The 23,924-nt window shown below is 46.5% G+C and overlaps 1 protein-coding gene across 1 annotated transcript; it reads right to left on the bottom strand.

The window, feature by feature from the left end:
* Window positions 1–8,243: 8,243 nt before the first annotated feature.
* On the bottom strand, window positions 8,244–22,092 carry LOC137424199 (neuronal pentraxin-2-like). The gene is made up of 2 exons (XM_078769559.1): window positions 21,917–22,092; window positions 8,244–9,085 (listed from the first exon to the last, which is right to left on the bottom strand). The coding sequence occupies exons 1-2, from the start codon at window positions 22,085–22,087 to the stop codon at window positions 8,861–8,863; spliced, it is 396 nt and encodes a 131-aa protein (XP_078625685.1). The 5' UTR covers window positions 22,088–22,092; the 3' UTR covers window positions 8,244–8,860.
* Between the last annotated feature and the right edge of the window lie 1,832 nt (window positions 22,093–23,924).

The following is a 23,924-nucleotide window of genomic DNA, read 5'->3' as shown; positions in this document are numbered from 1 at the left end:
GGCTAGGTTTTAAAGGTTTGTGCTTAAAAACGCCATAACTCTGAAACCATGTGATGCATGACGTCATGCTCGCTGACTTTTTTGTTCGTCATGGGTATCCGATTCTGCCTGCAAAGTTTGGCTTCGATCTGTTCAGCCGTTGCAGAGAAAAAGGGGTTTTCGTGTTTTCATGAAAAAACAATATGGCGGCCGAACCACGTGACCCGTGACGTCATAATTACCATTAAAATATTCTACAGACCGAGTCCCCCCTACGGTGAAAATTTGATCTCGATCGGTCCAATTATTGCAGAGAAAATATTTTTTAAAGGAAATTAAAACTTTAAATGGCACTGAGTTAAGGATCATCAGAATTATCAGAATTCCCAAAGTTCAAAGTGCCATAACTTTGTCAAAAATGATCGAAACGTCGTGAAGTTCGAACTTGATCTGTAACTTATCATGAGGAAACCATGTGCCAAGTTTGAAATCATTAGCGTTAAGCGTTTAGAAAAAAAGTCGGGAAAACTGTTCTTTGTGTGACGGACTGACGGACTGACAGACGGACAGACTGACAGACTGACGGACGGAGGGACGGCGTGCAAACCTATAGTCCCCTCCGGTGAACACCGGTAGGGGACTAATAACAGACCAGACCAACCAATGTACCACCATCTTCGATTTCCCAAGTAAGAAACTGACAGGCAGACAAACGAATAGACAGAACTAGATGGTATTCATAGAATACTTCTATTTCGTACGATCCTCAGCACTTGAGCTAGTGATGAGCCAGCGAGTAGCCCAAATCGCAGTCAATTTGGTGCGAGTCAACTCTTGTTTTTGAAGGATTTTTTTTTTTTGGTATACAAAGTCGAGGCTCATGTAAGAGCCCATGGACCAAAAACTTTTTGTTTCGTTTTTTATTTTTGGTTTTCTGTTTGAGTGATTTGTTTTTTTCTTTAATCCAATATGGCTGTCAGACCACGTGAGCGATGACATCATAAATTTATATTCTCTAATATAATTGTTGCATAGATCATACTCAATAAATTTCAATCTGATCAGACTAAACGTTGTCCCTGTCAAATTAAGATGTTGTGGCGGTTACCTTATGTGCAGGCAACCGCATGTGGCGGTTACCTTATGTGATTACCTTATTTGGGCATAATACACGTGCACGGGCCTGTTGGACTTGTGGTTGTGCGGACGTGACGCACGCGCGGTTGCCGGAGCCACGCCCTCCGAAGAGGGCTTTCGGCTTTATATAAGCGTGCCGACTTCCGTTCGAGTTTAGTGTGCTGGATCTTGCTGTTACAATAAACCATCTTCAAACCCTACGAATGGCCTCGTTCTCTCGCCTTCCGCGACTCCTAAACTGGTGACCTCCGACTGCCCCCGAACGGATTCGGGGGCTGCGAACGAACACGGCAAGCGCGCCCGAGCCAGGGAAGCCACCTAAGCTGGTGACGCCGGCTTCTCCCGCACGGCTTCGGGCGCAGTTTCGAAATGCCGGAGTTTCGGTAACGACGACGGCCTTGACTATGAGGTTCGCGCACCGCGCTCGGCTCCTCCTCTACGACCGGAGGGGCGAACCTATTCCAAGACCCTCCGAAGGCACGGCTGCTTCGTCACCTTCGCGCGCGCTGACGTTAGCGGCACGGCTGCTTCGTCACCTTCGCGCGCGCTGACGTTAGCGGCACGGCCGCTTCGTCACCCTCGCGCAACTACAACTACAACCGCAACTACTTCTCCGACCCTGCATCCTCGGGAGGCCGCGAGGAACCTCGGCAGCCTCCTCCGAGGCCTTGACCAGCCCCTCGGTTGGCTCACCCGCTTTTCGCGTGCACCGCTCGAGCCTTCTCGGCACTGCACCCGCGACCTGCAACCTCGGGAGGCCCGCGAGGAACCTCGGCAGCCTCCCCCGAGGACTTGCCCAGCCCCTCGGTCGCCTCGGCCTACGCATAGGCCTGTGGCGTGCATTCTGGGGGGACGTATGTGGCGGTTACCTTATGTGCAGGCAACTGCATGTGGCGGTTACCTTATGTGATTACCTTATTTGGGCATAATACACGTGCACGGGCCTGTTGGACTTGTGGTTGTGCGGACGTGACGCACGTGCGGTTGCCGGAGCCACGCCCTCCGAAGAGGGCTTTCGGCTTTATATAAGCGTGCCGACTTCCGTTCGAGTTTAGTGTGCTGGATCTTGCTGTTACAATAAACCATCTTCGAACCCTACGAATGGCCTCGTTCTCTCGCCTTCTGCGACTCCTAAAATGTCATATTTACAGCATCAATGACGTCATCATTAACAACACCTATTATTTACAGTTCTTTACAATGAGCCACGATTAAATTTTTTCCCTGGAGCAGTTTTGGAGATATGGAGGTGCAACGTTTTTGGGATTTTCCAAAATGGTGCCTGTACTATGATGTCATAGTTATCATTAAAATATTCTACAGGAGGAGACGTTGCTATGGTGAAAATTTCGTGTCCATCAGAGCAACAATTGCAGAGAAAAAAAGATTCAAACTGATTGGATGAAGCGATATACTTGTCAAGTTATGACGTCATAACGAAGGCACGGATGACATCATCATTAACATATGTCATTCCCCAAGAGGAGTACTTGACAATGAGCCATTTTCACTTTTTTCCATGGAGCGGTTTCGGAGATATGGAGGTGTGAAGTTTTTCCAAGATGGCGCCTATACCAAGTGACCTATGATTATCATTAAAATATTCTACTGGAGGAGGCTTTCATACTGATCATAATTAATATTTCATATTTCATAATGATAAATAGGCTTTCTTATTTCATAATGAAAAAGAATTCATACTGTTCGAATCAAGCATTGTACTTGTCGAATTATGACGTCATAAATAAGGTACTGATGACATCATCATTAATATATTGTTACATTTGTAGGGGTAGGCAGTGATTATTTTCGACCAGGTAGATTTGTATAGATTAGTGTGCTCCGATTGTCGTGAAGGAGAAGAACCACCATGTACTAAGTAGGGATCCGGTAGACCATGTGTTCGGATTAAGGTGTATCGTCGTCCCCATTACGAAGAGTGGGGCATGTTAACTAGCTTTGAGAATAAGGCTTAATTAATTACTTGTATGTTGTTCCCTCTGTAATTTATCCCTTTGTTACTTTTGGCACCGCATTAGACACTATAGTTATAATCGCGCATTTAATGGCACTAATTAAGAATAAAACCTACCGGATCCGGAAGCCAGGACATTGAGCCCTACCACTGACAACCCCGACTTTGGAGGCACACACAGAACGGGCAGGCTGAGGCCACGCCCCGAGGAGTCGTGATTTGTCATGGTTTCCATTTGTCAAGGACGAGTAAGAAGCAACTCGCTGATTGGTAAACCACGACAGATGACGTCAGAGCCTGGACAGATGACGTCAGAACCTGGACGTTAAAAGAACGCTCTGACCGACATTTCCCCCCGTGTGCCTTCTCGTCCTGGTTTTGATTGCGAAAGGTCGTTTATTACTCTTTTCTGGACTCTGGCTCTGAGTTTGGCACGATTGAAGCGACGGACATTTTGGTCTTCTCGTGGTTGTGCTTCTTGTGGCCCTTCTCGCTGTGGATGCATCGCGAGCGGTTGCTTGTGGAGTTATTGGCTTTATTCTCGGGTTGGTTTTCTTCATGAGCACGAAAACATTTGATGGCACTATTAACAAACGACGTGGGTTTGGCGCCGATCGTGTGGCGAGGCGGTCACAGCTCGTGGACTCTGTGCGGTAGCACAGCTTCGTGCAGCTGGGGGCCGTGCCGAGCGAACCAAGGAGGCAGCGGGACTTGAACGGACCGCACGGTGAACGCGGGCTCAGCGAGGCCTAATTCCCTCGCACGAGTTCGCGCCAACCGGCGTGCGTTTCCCGCCAAAGGCGGACGATTCCTGACGAGGTTCCGCCGCTCGCAGATAAGTGCCAACCACACACCTATTATTTTTGATTGCATTTATTTTATTCTTCGGCTGTGTTTGTGTCTGTCTGTGGGGACGTCCCATTTAGGAACATTATTTATTATCGCGCGTTGTATTTTGTATTACCGGCATTCCGTTTAATAAAACCGGCATTTTTGTATATTGTAATCTCGCCTCGGTTTGAGTTATTTTCCGCAGGTTTGAGCACTGCCAGTGGGATCCGTGCAGGTAAGTGCTCTTCAGCATCCTCCAACTCCTGCTGCCCCTCCCCCCCCCCCTCCCCCCCTCCGCATGTATTAACTCTGCCATACATTTTAACTGAACACTTCGGAGTAACAGCTTGTTCGGCTATCCGTTACTTGGAAAGATTTTAATCGCAGGAACACGACAATATCTTCTTCCCCATGGGGAGTACTTGACAATGAGCCATGATTCAATTTTTTCCATGGAGCAGTTTTGGAGATAGAGGTGTGAAGTTTTTCCAAGATGGCGTCTGTACCACGTGACCTATGACATCATAATTGTCATAAAAAATTCTACAGAAGGAGGTGCTTCTATTGTACAAATTCCGTGTCAATCAGACCAACGTTTGTCGAGAAAATGAATTTTAAAAATGCAGACACCACACGAACGCAACCGAATGCCTAACCCTGCTTTTCGCTTTGCAAGTGCAGGGTAACTAGGGAGTTTTCAGAGAGAACCTTAACCTGCACAATCTTGAGAAAAAAGTACATGGGAAGGTTGTTTCTCTTTGCTTTGCGTTTCTGAGCATGATCTATATTTCCTTCAAGTCACGATTTTGTTCGAATCTCGATAATTTCCAAGGCTGAGAACACGAGTGGCAAATTTGATTGGTCGAGCTGGTGTAAAATGGTGTAATGTTTTGTCAAAGTACTGCTAAACTGGAGGGTTTTGAATTGGAAAGAAGGTGATTTGTGTTCTACTTTGTTCAAGCACATAATTGAATTGAAGTAAAATAAAAGTTTTAAAGGCTGCAGAAAGAAAACAAAATAATTGAATCGTAAGTTTACCGCCATTGATGCACCCTCTTTTGCACAACCTCATTTAATTCGATATTCGTACTTGATGTTTGTGTCCTTTATGACATCCAAAAAAAACAGTGCGCTTCCTGTTTGGAATGATTTTCAATTGTGTTTGGCTGCCAGACAGACAGACTGTCAAAAGGATTGCTTTATCGCACTGAGTCCATGCACGCTCGGGATGATATTCCGTATAATTTGGAAAAAATTCTGAACCAAAGGACTGCAGGTTCGTATTCCGATTCATGTTTCGATTCGTGTTCTACAGTGTTCAAAATATTCAATTCAATTGAAATTAGGTTATTCCTTGATCATAGACTGACGTCTGTAGACAGACAAAGTGAACCAATTGCTTTACCCCGCTTTTTGCTTCCCATGGGGTAATAACAGACCAAGACCAACACATATACTTGCAAATCTCTGATTTCACAAGTATTATAGATGGTCTCCAAGTATATTTATGTTCATCAATATACCGGCGACAGGTGGTGATGATTGATTTGAACACGAACAGAGCAATCGGAGACAGTTTCACTGTAAAAGTGGAAAGTGTATTTTCTCTTTAGTGCAGCTCATGCAAAATTCCATTTCTCCAACAGTCTGTACAAAAGGAATGGTACAAGCAGAAACGGTTCCGACTCTCCTTCATGCTTTTAAACAAACTTAGGAACAAAATCCTGTTTAGTAAACTCACAAGCTTTGCTTTGATATGGTTCTTCTGACAGACAGTTTAATGGTCTCACTTGTGGATAAAAATGACCTGCTGACAACGTCTATCTCGGACAATGCGACACCTTGGGTAACACTCCTTCCCCCTCCCCCTCATCCTTTCACCTCCTCCAATTTGACACCAGTTTGAGAAAGCTCAGATGATAAGATGTCACCCATTAAACCCACCACCATCTGCAAAAAAAATCATAACCTGAACACCGAGGACTTAATTTTATTAACCTCCTAAAAAGTTTGACTTGTATGCACTCCTGAACCACTGTATGGAATGAGTGGAAAACTACTAGTTATACCAGGGGCACTGGAATGTTTTCGGGGGTTAGAAAAATGAAGTCCTGAGGGTTCAGGGTGGGTGAACCACAATTCTCTCGATGTAAATGTGCATGGCATATCACAATTCCTGGTGCGAAGGGGCATTACCAGTTACATAAATTACGCCAAATCGGTGGAATTAACACCTTCGTCATTCTGGGGGAATTAAACAGTCGCTAATTCTGGGGCAATAAACCAGTCCATAATTCTGGGGGAATTAACCAGTCCATAATTCTGCGACAATGAACCAGTCTATAATTCTGCGACAATGAACTAGTCCATAATTCTGGGGGAATTAACCAGTCCATAATTCTGGGGGAATTAACCAGTCCATAATTTTGGGGGAATTAACCAGTCAATAATTATGGGGCAATTAACCAGTCCATAATTCTGGGGGAATTAACCAGTCCATAATTCTGCGACAATGAACCAGTCTATAATTCTGCGACAATGAACTAGTCCATAATTCTGGGGGAATTAACCAGTCCATAATTCTGGGGGAATTAACCAGTCCATAATTTTGGGGGAATTAACCAGTCCGTAATTTTGTGGAATTAACCAGTCTGTAATTTTGAGGAATTGACCAGTCTAATTTTGAGGAATTAATCAGTGCATAATTCTGGGGGAATTAACCAGTCCGTAATTTTGGGGAATTAACCAGTCCGTAATTTTGGGGAATTAACCAGTCCGTAATTTTGGGGAATTAACCAGTCCGTAATTTTGGGGAATTAACCAGTCCGTAATTTTGGGGAATTAAGTAGTCCGTAATTTTGGGGAATTGACCAGTCCATAATTTTGAGGAATTAACCAGTCCGTAATTCTGGGTGAATTAACCCTTCCGTAATTTTGAGGAATTAAGCAGTCCGTAATTTTGAGGAATTAACCAGTCCGTAATTTTGAGGAATTAACCAGTCCGTAATTTTGAGGAATAAACCAGTCCGTAATTTTGAGGAATTAACCAGTCCGTAATTTTGAGGAATTAACCAGTCCGTAATTTTGAGGAATTAACCAGTCCGTAATTTTGAGGAATTAACCAGTCCGTAATTTTGAGGAATTAACCAGTCCGTAATTTTGAGGAATTAACCAGTCCGTAATTTTGAGGAATTAACCAGTCTGTAATTTTGAGGAATTAACCAGTCCGTAATTTTGAAGAATTAACCAGTCCGTAATTCTGGAGGAATTAACCCGACAGTAATTCTGGGGGAATTTACAAATACGTAATTCTGGGGGAATTAACATATTCGTAATTCTCGGGGAATTAAGCAGTCCATAATTCTGGGGGAATTAAACCCATCAGTAATCCTGGGGGAATTAACCAATCGGTAATTCTGGGGGAATTAAACCCGTCAGTAATTCTGGGGGAATTAACCAGTCGGTAATTCTGGTGGAATTTTCCGGTCCATAATTCTGGGGGAATTAACATATTCGTAATTCTGGGGGAATTATGCAGTCCGTAATTCTGGGGGAATTAAACCCGTCAGTAATTCTGGGGGAATTAACCAGTCGGTAATTCTGGTGGAATTTTCCGGTCCATAATTCTGGGGGAATTAACATATTCGTAATTCTGGGGGAATTATGCAGTCCGTAATTCTGGGGGAATTAAACCCGTCAGTAATTCTGGGGGAATTAACCAGTCGGTAATTCTGGTGGAATTTTCCGGTCCATAATTCTGGGGGAATTAACATATTCGTAATTCTGGGGGAATTATGCAGTCCGTAATTCTGGGGGAATTAAACCCGTCAGTAATTCTGGGGGAATTAACATATTCGTAATTCTGGGGGAATTAAGCAGTCCGTAATCCTTGGGGAATTCAACCCGTCAGTAATTCTGGGGGAATTAACATGTTCGTAATTCTGGGGGAATGAAACAGTCTGTAATTCTGGGGGAATTAAACCCGTCAGTAATTCTGGGGGAATTAACCTTTCCATAACGATGGAACCTTTGCTAGTTTGGAAAATTTAAAGGCAGGGAACATGATATAGCAGAAGCGTCACATTAGAAATACATCTGTAAACATTTTGCAAGTTCGTGCAGATCATTCGACAAACAGCACGACAGTTTTATAGTACGTGCAGTAAATGGGAGATAGCAAGAAACGTACCATCCCTGCGATTTAGACGCGTCTTGCTTTCCCCCCATTGCTCATGATTTTCAACTTTGCAATTGAGAAATCAATCGATTGAGAGATTGAAGAAATGTTTAAGTCATGCTCACACCTTCCACATAACAAATTGATACCTTGAAGTTTATTTCATGGAATTGGTGACAAATTTATAATTTCAACTCGTGCTGAGAATTTATTTGCCAACTAGCGGATGAGTTTGATGGGCCAACGACGTTTCGAAGCAGATCACAACATGCTCATGAAGAGTGACCATGGTTTTGAAACGAGTTTTCACCCAGATTTAAAACTCCATCTAGTTTTGTTACTTTGTCACTTTGTTTTATCAGGAAAAACATTTAAATGTATGGTTGGGCCTAGGATTGTGAAGAGGAGTCTTTCAGCATGAAGGACAAATCATCGGTACAATGCACACTTTATGCAGTGTTAGTGCCCAGTCATGGCACAAACCTGCAATGGCATGGCTTGCAAGGAGACACATGATGTAAAATTGATTTTCACTTAAAGTCTTAAATAAATCAATACGAGCCCATTGTGACTGTACAGAGCATGATGGGAATGGATTCTGACATGCCTTCCCACCTCACCACCATTCTCCACAAGCACAAGCTGTACTCTCACCCACCCCACTCGACCCCCATTCTCTCCTCCTTCCTCTAGTATCATGATATTCTGCAGTAAAATTTCAACTCCCTATCTGCTGCATCCTCCATCTCTGCAGTGTTCCATCAAGGTCTCCTCCGCACTGCACAGCTCTCGAGCGGCCATTGCACAGCGCCGCCTCTTAACTCGATGGTGGCCGTGGCCCAAGCCACGACATTGCCCGAGAGTGTGGCTGAACAGTTTGCGATGGATAGTAAGTCGCTCTGCGGAAGGACACGATCCCACAGCTGAAATTCGGCAAGTTCACCCACAAATGCCTGGATGGCATCAAATTGTCCACCCATATGGTCCTATGGGAAAGAGAGCTTTTATGAATATCCATTAACTACTTTCACTAACACAAGGGCAGGCATCAATATAAACAAGTAAACAAAAGCTAATACATTATTTAAAGGTAGCTTTAAAAGCTTATCAACCCATGGACAAATCGAAGCACTTGTGATGCACTGTGATGTGATGATATCCATGTCACTCAAAATTGCTTGTCTACACCAGCAATGTTTGTTAGGTGGAAGCTAGCGCACAATCAAGAGAGAGAGAGAGACAGATTAACATTTGATTTTGCAATGACAATAACAAAAGCTTCTTTTTTTTTTTTTTGTATACAAGATCGAGGCTCGTGTAAGAGCCAACATTAAACACAAAAAACACAAACGGACACATAAAACATAAAATAAAAGCAGTGGGAGACAATATGGGGAGAGAGAGCGAAGCACATAAGCACAACAACAGTAGAGAACAGGGACATTGGGAGATATGTGGAAGGGAGAGGGCTGGGGGCTGCGGGGGTACACGGTATAAAACAAATTGAAACTACTAGTAATTTCATGAATGAAGTCGGAGATTGAAAGAGGTGGATTTGGGGTGTATTAACGGGGGTAGAAAAGATCAAGGTTTGGGGTGGGTGAAGATAGATGGTGGTGAACAGCTGTTTTAAAGACCTGGAGGGAGGAGTGGGATTGAAGAGAGTGAGGGAGTTTGTTCCAGAGGCGGAAGAAAAGAAGAATGAAAGAGTGAAGGTGAGCAGAGAGTCTGGATTTTGTTAGTTTCCCCAAAGAGGGTTGCTGGCAGATCTTGTGTGATCTGTAGGAATATTTGGGGGACAGAGCACAGACAGAGCTAGGGGAGTTAGGCCGGAGAGGAGTCGGTCGAAGACAGAAAGACCACCAACCTGCCTGCGGTGAGTGAGTGAAAGGCCCTCGGAGTTAGCTTCATCGCGGGAGATTCCAATGATTCTGAAAGCTTTGGTTTCAACAGCGTGAAGCCGAGCTCGGTGTGAGGCAGGAGCACCAGCCCAGAGGGGAGAGCAGTATTCCATCAAGCTGCGGATGAAAGCCTTGTATGTGGTGAGGAGCTCAGAGGTGCCAAGGAAGGACTTCACACCACGGAGGTTGTTCAGTCGGCAACTGGCTTTGGAGGCCAGCTTGGAAATGTGGTTTTCCCAGAAAAGATCATGGCTAATCATGATAGTGAAGACCAAAATCTTGAGTGACAGAACATCTTCGAGAGGATTGTTGAGAAAGTAGATGTGAGGGTTTTCCGGACGGTCTTTTCAGAGAGACATTGTGAAGGTGTGAGATTTGTCATGATTGAAAGACATGTTCCACTTGTTTGACTAGTTTGTAATTTTGTCCAGGTCTGTAGAGAGTGAAGAGGCTGCAGTCTGCCGATCTGAGGGTTCAGATATGGAGCGGCAGAGAGTGGAGTCATCAGCAAAGAGATGGAGAGGATTTTCCAGAGAGTTGGAAAAATCATTGATGAAGACCAGAAAAAGAACAGGGCCCAGAACACTGCCTTGAGGATCTCCAGCCTGGACAGGAAGGGGAGATGAGAGAATTCCATTGACTTGACTTGACTGTGACACACGTTGACTGCGACCAGTGAAGAAGTCCACAAGCCATGCATAGACATTATCATGGATACCATAGGAGGAGAGTTTGGAGAGCAGGGCGGAGTGCCAGACCGTATCAAATGCACGATATATGTCAAGGGAGACGGCTCTGATTTCCTGTTTGGCGTTGAGGACCTCCATGCATTGTTGAGACAGCAGAAGCATCATCTCCCGAGTAGAGTGACCTGGTCTGAATCCAAATTGATGATCAGAGATCAAGCCATTGGAGAAGAGGATGGATTTGATATCCAAAGCAATGATGGATTCCATGATTTTGCTGATTATTGGGAGTAGGCTAATTGGTCTGTAGTTGCAAGGATCTGTTTTTGCACCATTTTGTGTAAAGCCGTAATGTTGGCTGATTTCCAAGCTGATGGCAGATGACCTTGAGCAAAAGAGAGGGTGAAGAGAACATAGAGAGGATGAGGCAAAGCAGCAGAGCAGGATTTTATGACCCGTGGGCTGTTGCCATCTGGTCCAGTTGCAGAATCAGAGTCCAGGTTTGACAGAAACTTCTCCACCTTGTTTGGCGAGAAGGACACAGCATCCAGGAGCAGCTGGGTATGACTGGGTAAGGTGGGTACAGAGAGCGATGGGTTAGGGACACAGGATTTTGAGGCAAACACAATGTTTAGACATTCAGCTTTTTCATGTGCAGTGTTAGCTGTGTAGCTGTTTGAGGTAAGGGAGGGAAGGGAAGGGGGACAAACACCAGAAACAGATTTGACCAGATGCCCCTAGGAATTGGAGGATGGAGACAGGTTTTAGAGTTCAGTCTTGAGATAGATATAGTTTCCTGGACCATGGACTTGACTATAGGAAGGGTATGACAGCTGAAGACGAGATGGGATAAAAGAAAGAGAGAGAGAGAGAGAGAGAGGAGAGAGAGAGAGAGAGACAGAGAGACAGAGAGACAGAGAGACAGAGAGACAGAGAGACAGAGAGACAGAGAGACAGAGAGACAGAGAGACAGAGCAATTTTCTTTGGAAGAATTCCCAGGATGAGTTGATGTCAGAGGTAGTCGAGATGGGAGACCAGTTCAGATGATTGATGGATGCTTGAAGACCGTGCCAGTCGGCTCAAGTTAAATGCCAGACTCGTCGGTGCTGAGGAGGCTCTCTGAGAACGGCCAGAGAGATGTCCAATTTAACAAGGAAATGATCAGATGAACCAAGAGCAGAAGAAGAACAGCAGACATTTTCAGGGAAGTTAGTCATAACCAAATCCATAAGAGATGATGTACCGTTGACTGAGATCCGGGTCGGGAAATTGTCAGATTGTGTCAGTCCCAATGAGTCACAGAAGTCCTTTGCTGAGGTGCCATGGCTGATGCAAGAGGTACCCACAGCCAGCTAGCTGGCATGATTACAGTTGAAGTCGTCACATATCAGGAAGAGAGAGTTGGGATGAGTGGATACAAGTTGGTCCATGTTGTCAGACAGCAAGATGTAAAGGGAGTCATCACTGTTGGTGCACGGTACAACACACATATGAACAAAAGGTGGGAGCGAAGGGGAAGCCGTAGCCAAAGGTACTCCTGGGGCTGTGGTGGAGAGAGGGCAGTGCAAGGAGAGTGAGGAAGAGTTTTTTAATAAAGAGAGCAAACCCACCTCCAGGACGAGGCTCAGGTCTATCATGCCGAAGGAGGGAGTAACCAGGAAGAGATATTATGGAATCAGAGACATCTTGAAGGAGGAAAGTTTCTGTTAAGCAAATTAAGTCTGGTTTGTCAGAAGCAACCTGTATGGAGAGATCAATCAGGTTTGAGCAAAGGCCCCGGATGTTTGAGGTCCATACCGTTAATGAAGAGCGAAGGGGAGCATCGGATACAGGACAGGGGAGGGGAGGGGTAGGGAAAGATGAGGGAGGAGAGGGGGAGGTGGTAAGAGCTGGTTGCATTGTGTCGGAGATTGCAGGAGAGCTCGGAGAAGGGGAAGGATGAGCAGGACAAAAGGTTTGATAGTGATAGGATGAGGAACAGTGAGGAGTTGTTTGAGGGGTGGCAGAGTGAAGTAGAAGGTTGGAGGATGTGGATGTATGGGTTGGAAGGTAGAGGAAGTGGGGAGGAGGCAGCTTTATGGAGGAGTTAAGAGGCAACTTTGAGGAGGAGGGGTGAGAGGGGAGAATTTAAGAAAAATGGTGAGGGGGGAAATTTGAAGGAGAGGAGGGAAGGGGAGGTGTGTTGGGAGTTTCGACGGTGAGGGGTGGGTTGGGAGTTTTGATGGGGAGGTGTGGGTTGGGAGTTTTGAAGGAGAGGGTTCAGGGGGGAGATTTGAGGAGGAGGGGTGAGTTGGGAATTTTGAATGATTAATGAAAATCGAACACTTATTTACAGACTGGGTTTCTTGAGATATTCAAGTCATCAGACATACGTTTGAAAACGTTTGAGGAGGGGTGGAACGAAGGTGAGTTTGGAGAATGAAAAAAGCAAGAACTGTGCGAGATTGATTTTTTTTTTGTGATGGAAAGATTTATTGAGCAAATCGATGACAGCTTTTTGAACAGGAAGAAGAAGAGCAAGTTATAATTTACAAAAGAGGGATGCATGGCAGGGGAAGTTTAAACATTTTAAAGTAAAAGAATCAACAGTCTGGGAAATTCCAGAAATGCAGAATAGATTAACAAGACATGGGAGCAGAGCAAAGGAACCGGGAGGTGCATCAGCATCTTCGATTATATATATATATATATATATATATATATATATATATATACATACATACATATATATATATTGTTACGGCCCGCGGATAAGATGTTGGTTTGCCGAGCGGATGGCACCGCGGCCTAACAGTTACCCCGATTAACCCGATCCCCGAACCTTGGCCGGATCGCGCCACAGATATTCAATAGGGAAAAGACTAAGGCGACACGGATGTGAAGAAGAAGAAGACAAAAAGGTTGGAAATACGAATATAATTTATTTACTATTTACAGGCTCAAAAAAAACCAAGGAGAAGGAAAGATAAGAAAATAATATACAGAAGATTTTAGAGACACAGTGCAAATTCCTTATACAAGCTTAATTAAATACCCAGGACAGAACAAACAAAACAAACTCACGTACACAAGAGGATGGAAAGGCAGGAGGTGGATGGCTGGAGGGAAGGGAAGGTCCAAGGGGGTCCTGCAGCACGATCGGCGCGTTTGGCAGCCGCCGTTCCTTCGCGGCCCTGCTCAAAACCGCCGTCCAGGCCCCAAGCGGCTGTTGTCGCTGCTGTGGCCGCTGCTGCTGCTGCTGTTGTCTGCTGCTGCTGGCGAGCAAGGCGACGAATAGCAGGCTTTGTGCTTCCCTGGATGATGATCTCCTTAATGTTCTCTATGTTCTTTTGCTCACATGCCAGCCTCGGACTCTGCTCGGAAAAGCACCAGCTCAGGAACAAACATCGGTCCACTTGATCAGCCGTTGCTGTGTACAAAGCTTCCTTGGGTGATCTCAATGTACTCTCTCTGTTGGTTCTCTCTTTGACAAGAATCGCTGCTGGATGATCTCCCTTCTCTCTCTCTCGATGGTCTCACGCAGTACCTTGCGCGCGCGCTTTTATAACGCCTCCGGCGATCAAGCCGCCGGCCTTCAGGACACGCCCATCGGTGTGCTCACCTCACCTCGGCCCTGGTTGGTCGCGCGACCCTCTGGCTCCGCCCTTGATGACGACGGGCGGGCACACCTTTCTTCCCCGACCCGAGCACATGTTCAATGGTGGTTTTGGAGGGGATGTAATTGGCAATCGAGGCTTGGCAATGATGAAAGGGGAAATGGAGGTTTTGGGAATGGGAATGAAGAATGAAGGGAATCTATCTATTTCACTTGGTGCAATGGAGTGTCATCTTAATGGAAGACAAGGCCTTACCCTAATACACATAATAAAGATATAACTATCAACCAGGGGGAAATCTATGATTGGCTGACGTGTATGCTTTATGGACTAATTATGGGACGCCCTTTGACCTTTACACTACGGAGGTATTTACAAGGAATCATTACATTTTACAGAGGGTGATATTTACAACAATTTACTATACAATACAACACAATAAAAAAAACACAATTCTCATATCCGCAACACTGCACCCTCCTCCTCTTAGGCACGTTCCGGGCCTATAACTTTAACTTAGTGTGTCACGTAGGTGTAGTTCCCTCTACATTTAACCTGACCCTGAGTGCGACAGTTTTAAAACATAAATAAATATGTCCCGCTGCTCCATTGCACCCTACCTAACAGACTCACGCCCACAGCTAACCGAATTGCGGAATGGTCTTCAAACTATACACTGACGTTGGGGAGCATTATTTACACTGACGTTACTTTTATTTACAAAACTAACCCAGGACCTGTGATTGTTCTTTTTGGGGGGGAGAGACAGTCTGCTCTGCATCGACGCACCATGAAAGCACCCAAAACGCACCAACACACCCTCAAGCACCAATCGGTGCACAGTCATCACTGTTCATGAATAAAAATAAAAACAACAACCCCTAACCCTGCAGGTGGTCTCTTGCTCTTTGGCTCCCTCTGCTGGCTATTTGCTTTCTTCCAGATGTTGTCATTTTCTTTCATTTTCTTACTGGCGGCCTATTTGGATATAAAATGAAATGCACCCAACGTGTCCATTTTTATTTATTTATGGCCCACAGGGCCGACAAGTGTGGTTCACCTGTTGGGCATCCGTGCCCTGTGATCAAGGTCCGCCAGCAAGATTTCGGCCATTCATGGCCGGTTCCAGCAGAGGGGCCATGCCCCAACCCATGGGGTCCATAAGTGGTGCTCGGCCACGGACATGTGGTCCATAATGTGGTGCATCGATGCAGACAGCTGTGGTTGCGAGAGGTTCGGGCGCACAATGGCCGACTCACGCACGCTCCCCTCGGCGCCCAGTGGCGCACAGGTCCTCATGTGGGAGACAAAAGGGGGAGAAGACAGATGAGCGAGGGGTAAGGTCACAAGGGTACACATCAATAAGGCAATGCAAGGTGAAGTGCGTACGGAGAGCGAAGTGAGAAAGCTCGTCCCTAACGTATGTCACCCCCCCTGTCACCTACACTACCCTTGCCCTTACCCCATATGTACAAAATCTACACATTACAAATTCGTCACTACCATCACGTCTTCCCCATATTTCCCCTACACCAAATTCGTTACCACAATCCCTCTAACCAAAATTTGCCATCACCCAATTCATCATCAATCCTCATAAGGAGGGAGAGATGGAACATCAAGCACAATGTCACACCCACGTCATGATGCGTCTCACAATCCAAACATTTGCAGCAAAAATAATAAAACAACCTGGCATGGTGTGGAGGTACGTCATCTCAGGTGAGTGGATGTAGATGGTGCGAGGAGACTTCAATCCTAACTATCCTCTAAATCACTTTAACACACTTTACACTACCCGGGGTCTTTCCCTGCCAATCCATTGGCCAACTTACACTATGGGTTCTAAAAACCAATTCCCATTGACCAAACTGTGGTGCTTCTCAATTTGGGGTCTCACTCCCCCGATTCATCTCCCTGTGCCCTTGCACAATTTCCAGGCTGGGTCGTGTAGCTCTCCCAGCAGGTCTACCCACCTGCACACCTCCACCACTGCAGTTGCCACCCGAGCTTACCTAGCTCCTCACCCTAACCTATCTAACTGGGGAAGGCCCCTCCTGGCTCTGTCACCCCTTGGTGCCCTCTGGCACTGGGCTACCCGGGTGCGTCCTCCGGATCCTCGGGCCCCATCCACAACAACTCTACCGGCTCCCAGAGCCCACCTGCGGCCTCACCTGGCCGACATCCTCACAGTGGTGGAGGGCCCAAACCAACTACACACACTAACAGGCTACACGCCCAGCCATTTCCACAACACTAATGCACCCATCACTACACTCCTGTGCAACTGCCCGCACCACAGATGCCAATATCCAACCACAATTTACCTATACCCTCTACCTAACACTTAAACGACCCTCCCCGGGTATTCGTGATGGGGGTCCACTCTTCCCCCATTCACACCTTCGCACCATCCACTCCACTCCATAGTTTCCACCATACTCACTCCACGACCATCCATTCCAATACTCCATATATTCCACACTCCATGTATTCCACACTACCATTCTCCATACACTGTCCAGTTGCACACCTGTGCAATCACACCTTTTAACCATACACACGGCATCATCTAATCTACCTGTTGCCCTGCTAACTTAGTGCTCCCCGTCTTCCCTTTAAACAAAGCACATACCACGTCATTATCATCCACACTAACCTACCTGCGTCCCCACTACAGGTATCATTGTCACTAACTAATCTTAACGTTACCTAAGGTCATCTTCTAGATCCCTACACATTATCCAAACCCTCCCTCGGCGAGCTTACACTGCCATAAGACTAGTGCTCCTTTGCCCCCCCTGTGAGGGATGGCAGAGTTGCCATCCCACCACATCGGGTATCTCTCACTATAAATTTTGCTCACCAAATTTCAGCCAATCAAAATTTTGCCAATCACTACCAATCATCTGCCAATCATCACTCTGCCAATCATCAAATTTTGTTTTTGTAATTTCGGGGCCAAAACACTATCCTCATCATCATCATCACAGTCCGCTTTATCTGAGCCTCGGTGCGTCGTCACATCATTAAAACTCGGCTTCGCAAAGCCGAGCAATGAATTCGGGTGGTTTGGTCGCCTTGGTTGGATCCGTCCGGCATTCACGACTCTGGGGAGGAGGCATGTTCGGGCCGAGGTTCCACGCATCATCGCGGCTCGGTACCTTGCGGTCCCGGGCCCGATGGCTGAGGCTCGCCCGGTCGGAACCCCGTCCCCTCGAGGGGGCACCGTCCGCCTCCTCCCACTCGCCCTTGAACCGGACCGGTCGCCTCGCCCGACAAGGCCCGGACTCGACCGTGCAGGGCGGGGCCAAGCCCGAATCGGCAACGACGCTCCGAAGAGAAGCGACGCAGCATCGATCCGCGCCGGGCCTGGCATCCAACAAAGCACACCGCGCCCCGAGTGCTCGCATCGGCTATCCGTCGCCCTAACCGCTAACCCGGTTACCGTCGATGCTTCACCTGCATGCTCACACGCATACGCTACCCCTTTCACCCTCACCGAGCTCGGTGCTCCAACGCCGTCCGTACATTCCACCAACGCTCTCCCTGTTACACACCACACCTCTCGCGCACACTCACCGTTCGCACACTTCGGTCCACACCTCTCCTCCGTTACGTCCTCCGTAACACTCACCATGGGCGTGCACTCTTGCATCCACCCACTACCGCGCTCCGATGTGCTCCCTCGCACTCGCGCTACAACTAACTCAGGTGTGCTTTCTCGCACACCCTCGCCGTTCATCCCATACGTGCATCCTCGCACCCGCTCCACCACCAACTCACTCCTCGTGTCACACTCCGTACACCCCGACGTGCATTCTCGCTCGCACTCGGTTTCACACTCACGCTTCGTAACACGCTCACCCCTTGACGCACACTTTTTTTCGACACGCGACCCTTCACCAACGCCCGGGTGCTTCCTTGACCCCAATCGCGCGACAATTCTCTTGTCGTCAAACATCCTTCTACAAAATCTACCCGCACAATATACAGCACTACTCACCTGGGGGATCCTTTTCTCCAAGCGCACCTGCAAACTTCCATTTGGATTAGCAAGTACATCATCATGATTTGAGCAGGGACTTTGTACATATTCCATCTTTTCCTCCCGCCGCGAGTGGTTTTCTAAGTCCCCGGTCTCTTCAATTTCAATGCCCACTACCACTTTTTCTTTACTCACCTCGACGACCGTTGGCTTTAATAAAATTCCCTCTACCTCATCGGTCGCCGGCTTTTCCAAACCCCGTGTCGCGATTTCTACCCCGGTCATTGTACCCGCGCTTTTCTCCGCTTCGCTCAACCAGCGCTTCTCGACCCGCGTTACCTCCTCGTGCACCCTTGGGACCTTTTCGCCCACCCCGGGGTCAATGTCCCCTTCCACCCGCTTTGCCTCATACCTGGCCTTGTCCCTCGCCAGTCCCTCATTTACTTCTTTTGCCCGGTCATTTATTCCCTCCAATTTTCCCCGATCACACCTTGTTTCGTCTATCATGGCGTCCATTTTTGCATTCATCTGGATTAGCAATAGTTTAATGCTCACCCAGTCTTGCACAGGGGGCCCGGCTATCGCCGTCATGTACGGGAAGCCGCTATTTTGGGACCCTTCAACCACGTGCGCGAGAGCGCCATTTTGCGTGCCTGAAACCTCCTCAACCACCTCCTCATTGTTCTCCTCCCTCTGATCCTGGGTTACTCCTAACCCCTCCCCTAGTTCACCCACCTGCATCCGATCGCCTTGACTAGCCATGGCGCGATTTCAAAATTCGGGTTTTTTCTTTAAAACAATTTCAGCAGCTTGTAATTTTGAGCGCGTTACGCACGCTTCGGGTCTGACCCCGCTCCCGACACCAATTGTTACTGCCAATAGTACAATTGGTGTTCCAAAATTTGGGCTAAATAAATTTAGTCCCAGGTCCGAATCCGACACTCCTGACACCAATTGTTACAGCCAATTGTACAATTGGTGTTCCAAAATTTGGGCTAAATAAATTTAGTCCCAGGTCCGAATCTGACACTCCTGACACCAATTGTTACAGCCAATTGTACAATTGGTGTTCCAAAATTTGGGCTAAATAAATTTAGTCCCAGGTCCGAATCCGACACTCCTGACACCAATTGTTACGGCCCTGGGATAAGATGTTGGTTTGCCGAGTGGATGACACCGCGGCCTAACAGTTACCCCGATTAACCCGATCCCCGAACGTTGGCCGGATCGCGCCACAGATATTCAATGGGGAAAAGACTAAGGCGACACGGATGTGAAGAAGAAGAAGACAAAAAGGTTGGAAATACGAATATAATTTATTTACTATTTACAGGCTCAAAAAAAACCAAGGAGAAGGAAAGATAAGAAAATAATATACAGAAGATTTTAGAGACAGTGCAAATTCCTTATACAAGCTTAATTAAATACCCAGGACAGAACAAACAAAACAAACTCACGTACACAAGAGGATGGAAAGGCAGGAGGTGGATGGCTGGAGGGAAGGGAAGGTCCAAGGGGGTCCTGCAGCACGATCGGCGCGTTTGGCAGCCGCCGTTCCTTCGCGGCCCTGCTCGAAACCGCCGTCCAGGCCCCAAGCGGCTGTTGTCGCTGCTGTGGCCGCCGCTGCTGCTGCTGTTGTCTGCTGCTGCTGGCGAGCAAGGCGACGAATAGCAGGCTTTGTGCTTCCCTGGATGATGATCTCCTTAATGTTCTTTATGTTCTTTTGCTCACATGCCAGCCTCGGACTCTGCTCGGAAAAGCACCAGCTCAGGAACAAACATCGGTCCACTTGATCAGCCGTTGCTGTGTACAAAGCTTCCTTGGGTGATCTCAATGTACTCTCTCTGTTGGTTCTCTTTTTGACAAGAATCTCTGCTGGATGCTCTCCCTTGGACAAGAATCGTTGCTGGATGATCTCCCTTCTCTCTCTCTCGATGGTCTCACGCAGTACCTTGCGCGCGCGCTTTTATAACGCCTCCGGCGATCAAGCCGCCGGCCTTCAGGACACGCCCATCGGTGTGCTCACCCCGGCCCTGGTTGGTCGCGTGACCCTCTGGCTCCGCCCTTGATGACGACGGGCGGGCACGCCTTTCTTCCCCGACCCGAGCACATGTTCAATGGTGGTTTTGGAGGGGATGTAATTGGCAATCGAGGCTTGGCAATGATGAAAGGGGAAATGGAGGTTTTGGGAATGGGAATGAAGAATGAAGGGAATCTACTCTATTTCACTTGGTGCAATGAAGTGTCATCTTAATGGAAGACAAGGCCTTACCCTAATACACATAATAAAGATACAACTATCAACCAGGGGGAAATCTATGATTGGCTGACGTGTATGCTTTATGGACTAATTATGGGACGCCCTTTGACCATTACACTACGGAGGTATTTACAAGGAATCATTACATTTTACAGAGGGTGATATTTACAACAATTTACTATACAATACAACACAATAAAAAAAACACAATTCTCATATCCGCAACAATATATATATATTTGAAGGTTAGGTGAAAGCGGATCTGAGAAAGAAGGAGAGAGGTTGAAGGGGTATGGTGAATTAAAATTGGAAGGTGAAAATAATCGGCTGGAGAGGATGGGAGGGGCGGGACAACACGTGGACGCGGATCGGGCAGGGGAGACCGTGAGGAGAGAAAGTAATTATAAAAGTTTTTTTTTTTGTATTTAAGACATAAAACAAAGGATAAGACGTTAGGGGGAAAGTATGGGGTGAAAAAAAAGGAAATCCAGAGAAAGAACGAACGTGAAAAAAACGAAAGACCATATGAGGTGACTGGGCAGGCCTCGAGGCTCGCCAGGCCTCAAAACACGCAGGACCAAGCTGAATGACTCGAACACAAATTAGCACGAAATGCAAAACACGATCGAACCAGAAACACAGAAAACACAGAAAAACAAGCATTCTGAGTATTGCGCTGCAATCCATGTCCCCTACCGGCAGTCTGTCGTCCAGAAAACTGTTGGGGAAATTACCAAGGGTTATTTACCACAGATTCTGAATCGTTCCCAATCGCTAATTACCTCAGGACGGGCTCACCTGTGATTCGCACTCAGGACTTCGATTTATACACCTTGCAGACAGGTCAGCAGAAGCACGCGAAAATAAGTTGTTGATAAAGAACCTTTCGAGTCGCTAAATATCAGTAATTTATTATATTTTCCGGTTCACGATCAATGATCGATGTGTTTTTATATGTTGCTCTGCTTGGCTCCGCCCCTCTCGAAAGCGCGCGCTGTGTCGCGCTTTTGACGTTTGCGAGACGAGGCTGAGGGCGCGGGTGCGGCTTGAGGATAACTCTAGAATAAACAAAGTGCCATAACTTTGTCAAAAATGATCGAAACGTCGTGAAGTTCGAACTTGATCTGTAACTTATCATGAGGAAACCATGTACCAAGTTTGAAATCATTAGCATTAAGAGTTTAGAAAAAAAGTCCAGAAAACTGTTCTTTGCGTGACGGATGAACAGACTGAAGGACGGAGTGCAAACCTATAGTCCCCTCCGGTGTACACCGGTAGGGGACTAATAAAGTACTTAACTTTGAAAAAAATACAACTTAATTTAAATCGACGTGGACAAGCTCTGACGACACAACTGAAAGCGGAAGCATGGTTAAAGTTGGTACCTGCTCCTGTCCTAGGATGAGCGTGCCTCCTGGTTTGATGGGGTGCCATGCGGCCAGGTCTTCACCAGCACCACGTGCCTGCCCATCCTGGTAGGCACTCCACATGCCATCACGGGTTGTCCACGTAATCGCCAGGTGGTGCCAGCGTCCATCGTTCACGGCCAAAGGCATCTGAGCTACCTAATTGGTGCAACAGACAGGTACGAACGATCTTGATTTGTGAAATTAATAATTCAAAGACAAATACATTACGTCAACCACTGGAAGGAAACAACAAATTGATGACGTAGTGGATAAATGAGGTTCCCAAGAGCACAGTGGCCTCCATGATTCTTAAATGGAAGAAGTTTGGAACAACCAGGACTCTTCCTTGAGCTGGCCACCCGGCCAAACTGAGCAATCGGGGGAGAAGGGCCTTGGTAAGAGAGGTGACCAAGAACCCGATGAGAAAGATTGATACAGATGAGAAAGTGGATAAATGATCTCAATGATTCCAACCAAAAGTACCCGACCCCAGTAATGGAAAAAGTTAAAGTTAATCTATCAATTTAAATTATTTCAGGAACTTTAAATTTTGTTGCACTCTTGGTTTCACTAAGAGCCAAAGCTCTGAGCTACTTATACCGCCCATCGTGAAATGTCGGTGCAACATCGGGCTATTTGTCTTTGAGGTTGCAATTTGACTAAAAGAGGGGAAAATTTAGCTATTTTAATTATGCTACTCCATGAAGATCTGTATTAAATGTACTTTAATTCAGATGTTCATGTTGGTTCTAAAGATTACCGAAAGGGACAAAAATGTGACTACTTTATGATTACTTTATTGCACTGCTTTCTCTCCAACAGTGCGAAAATCAAGAAAAGTGAAATTAAAATGCAAAATAACCAATCAGCACCTTTTAAAATACTGCATTGGAAGCAGTTGTCATAAACAGGAAACAGCTGAATACACAGACAGAAACCACGGTTCAATATATATATATATATATATTGTTACGGTTTGTGACCTTTTCTTATTCATTCCCCCAAACCCCCCTGTGAGTTAGACCAAGTGGTTTGGTCCATGTGTATAAAGCCTATGATTGGCAGGGGAGTGGCCAGGAAGGTCATTTAGAGGAGTGAGTGGCCATTTTGGAGGAGGGCTTGTGGCAGAGTGCTTTTTTGGGGGTTGTGGAGTGTCCAGCTGCAATCTCTCTACCTGAAGGGTGACGTTTATCGAACTCTTGCTGCCGACTACTGTTGGGCCTGCTTTGGGGCCTACTCGTGGACTTGCCTACTCCTACCCTCTCGTTTTGGGCCTGCCCTGGGGCCTACGACTGGGCCTGCCCTGGGGCCTACTACTGGGCCTGCCGTGGGGTCTACTGCTGGGCCTGCCCTGGGGCCTACTGTTGGGCCTGCCTTGGGGCCTACTGTTGAGCCTGCCTTGGGGCCTACTCTTGGACCGGCCTACTCTTGGACCGGCCTACTCTTGGACCTGCCGACTCTTGGACCTGCCTACTCTTGGACTGGCCTATTCAGGTTTTTTCCTCTTTTCTCCCTTCTTGGTTTTATGTGTGGGAAGAGATTTTCGTGTGATAATCCATAAATAAAGACAGTGTGATTGAAGGCTTGGCTTGGTGTGCTTCAGGCCGTAACAATATATATATATATATATATATATATATATATATATATATATATATATATATATATATATATATATATATATATATATATATATATATATATAGTTATATTGTTATGTCTGGGGGTAAAGCAATATCTAGAGCCAGATAGATCTGTGTAGTTAAGTCTTCGACTGTCGCGATAGGGAATCTACCTGTAATAAGTTCTGTTAGTCCGGTTTGTCGGGTTAAGATGTCTGCTTGTGAACATACCAGGATGTTTGAGTGTTAGATAGTATAGGGATTAAGAATAACGCCCCTGTGTGTCCAACCTGGTCATCAAACCTTTGTCCCTTATGGCAATGCACACCTGTAGACACTTAGTTAGGCCCTTTAGTGCACGC

The sequence above is a fragment of the Myxine glutinosa genome, unplaced genomic scaffold (genome assembly GCF_964187855.1).
Source record: "Myxine glutinosa unplaced genomic scaffold, kmMyxGlut1.1 SCAFFOLD_3090, whole genome shotgun sequence".
NCBI classification, from domain to species: Eukaryota; Metazoa; Chordata; class Myxini; order Myxiniformes; family Myxinidae; genus Myxine; species Myxine glutinosa.
This window is presented reverse-complemented; position numbering and strand designations above follow the sequence as displayed.

What these genes read in the sequence shown, in the direction of transcription:
- LOC137424199 (XM_078769559.1), bottom strand. Translation starts at nt 22,087, where the DNA reads ATGCCTTTGGCCGTGAACGATGGACGCTGGCACCACCTGGCGATTACG. An exon ending in TCATCCTAGGACAGGAGCAG is followed by an intron (nt 9,086 to 21,916) that starts GTACCAACTTTA and finishes TCTTTCCCATAG; the next exon opens with GACCATATGGGTGGACAATT.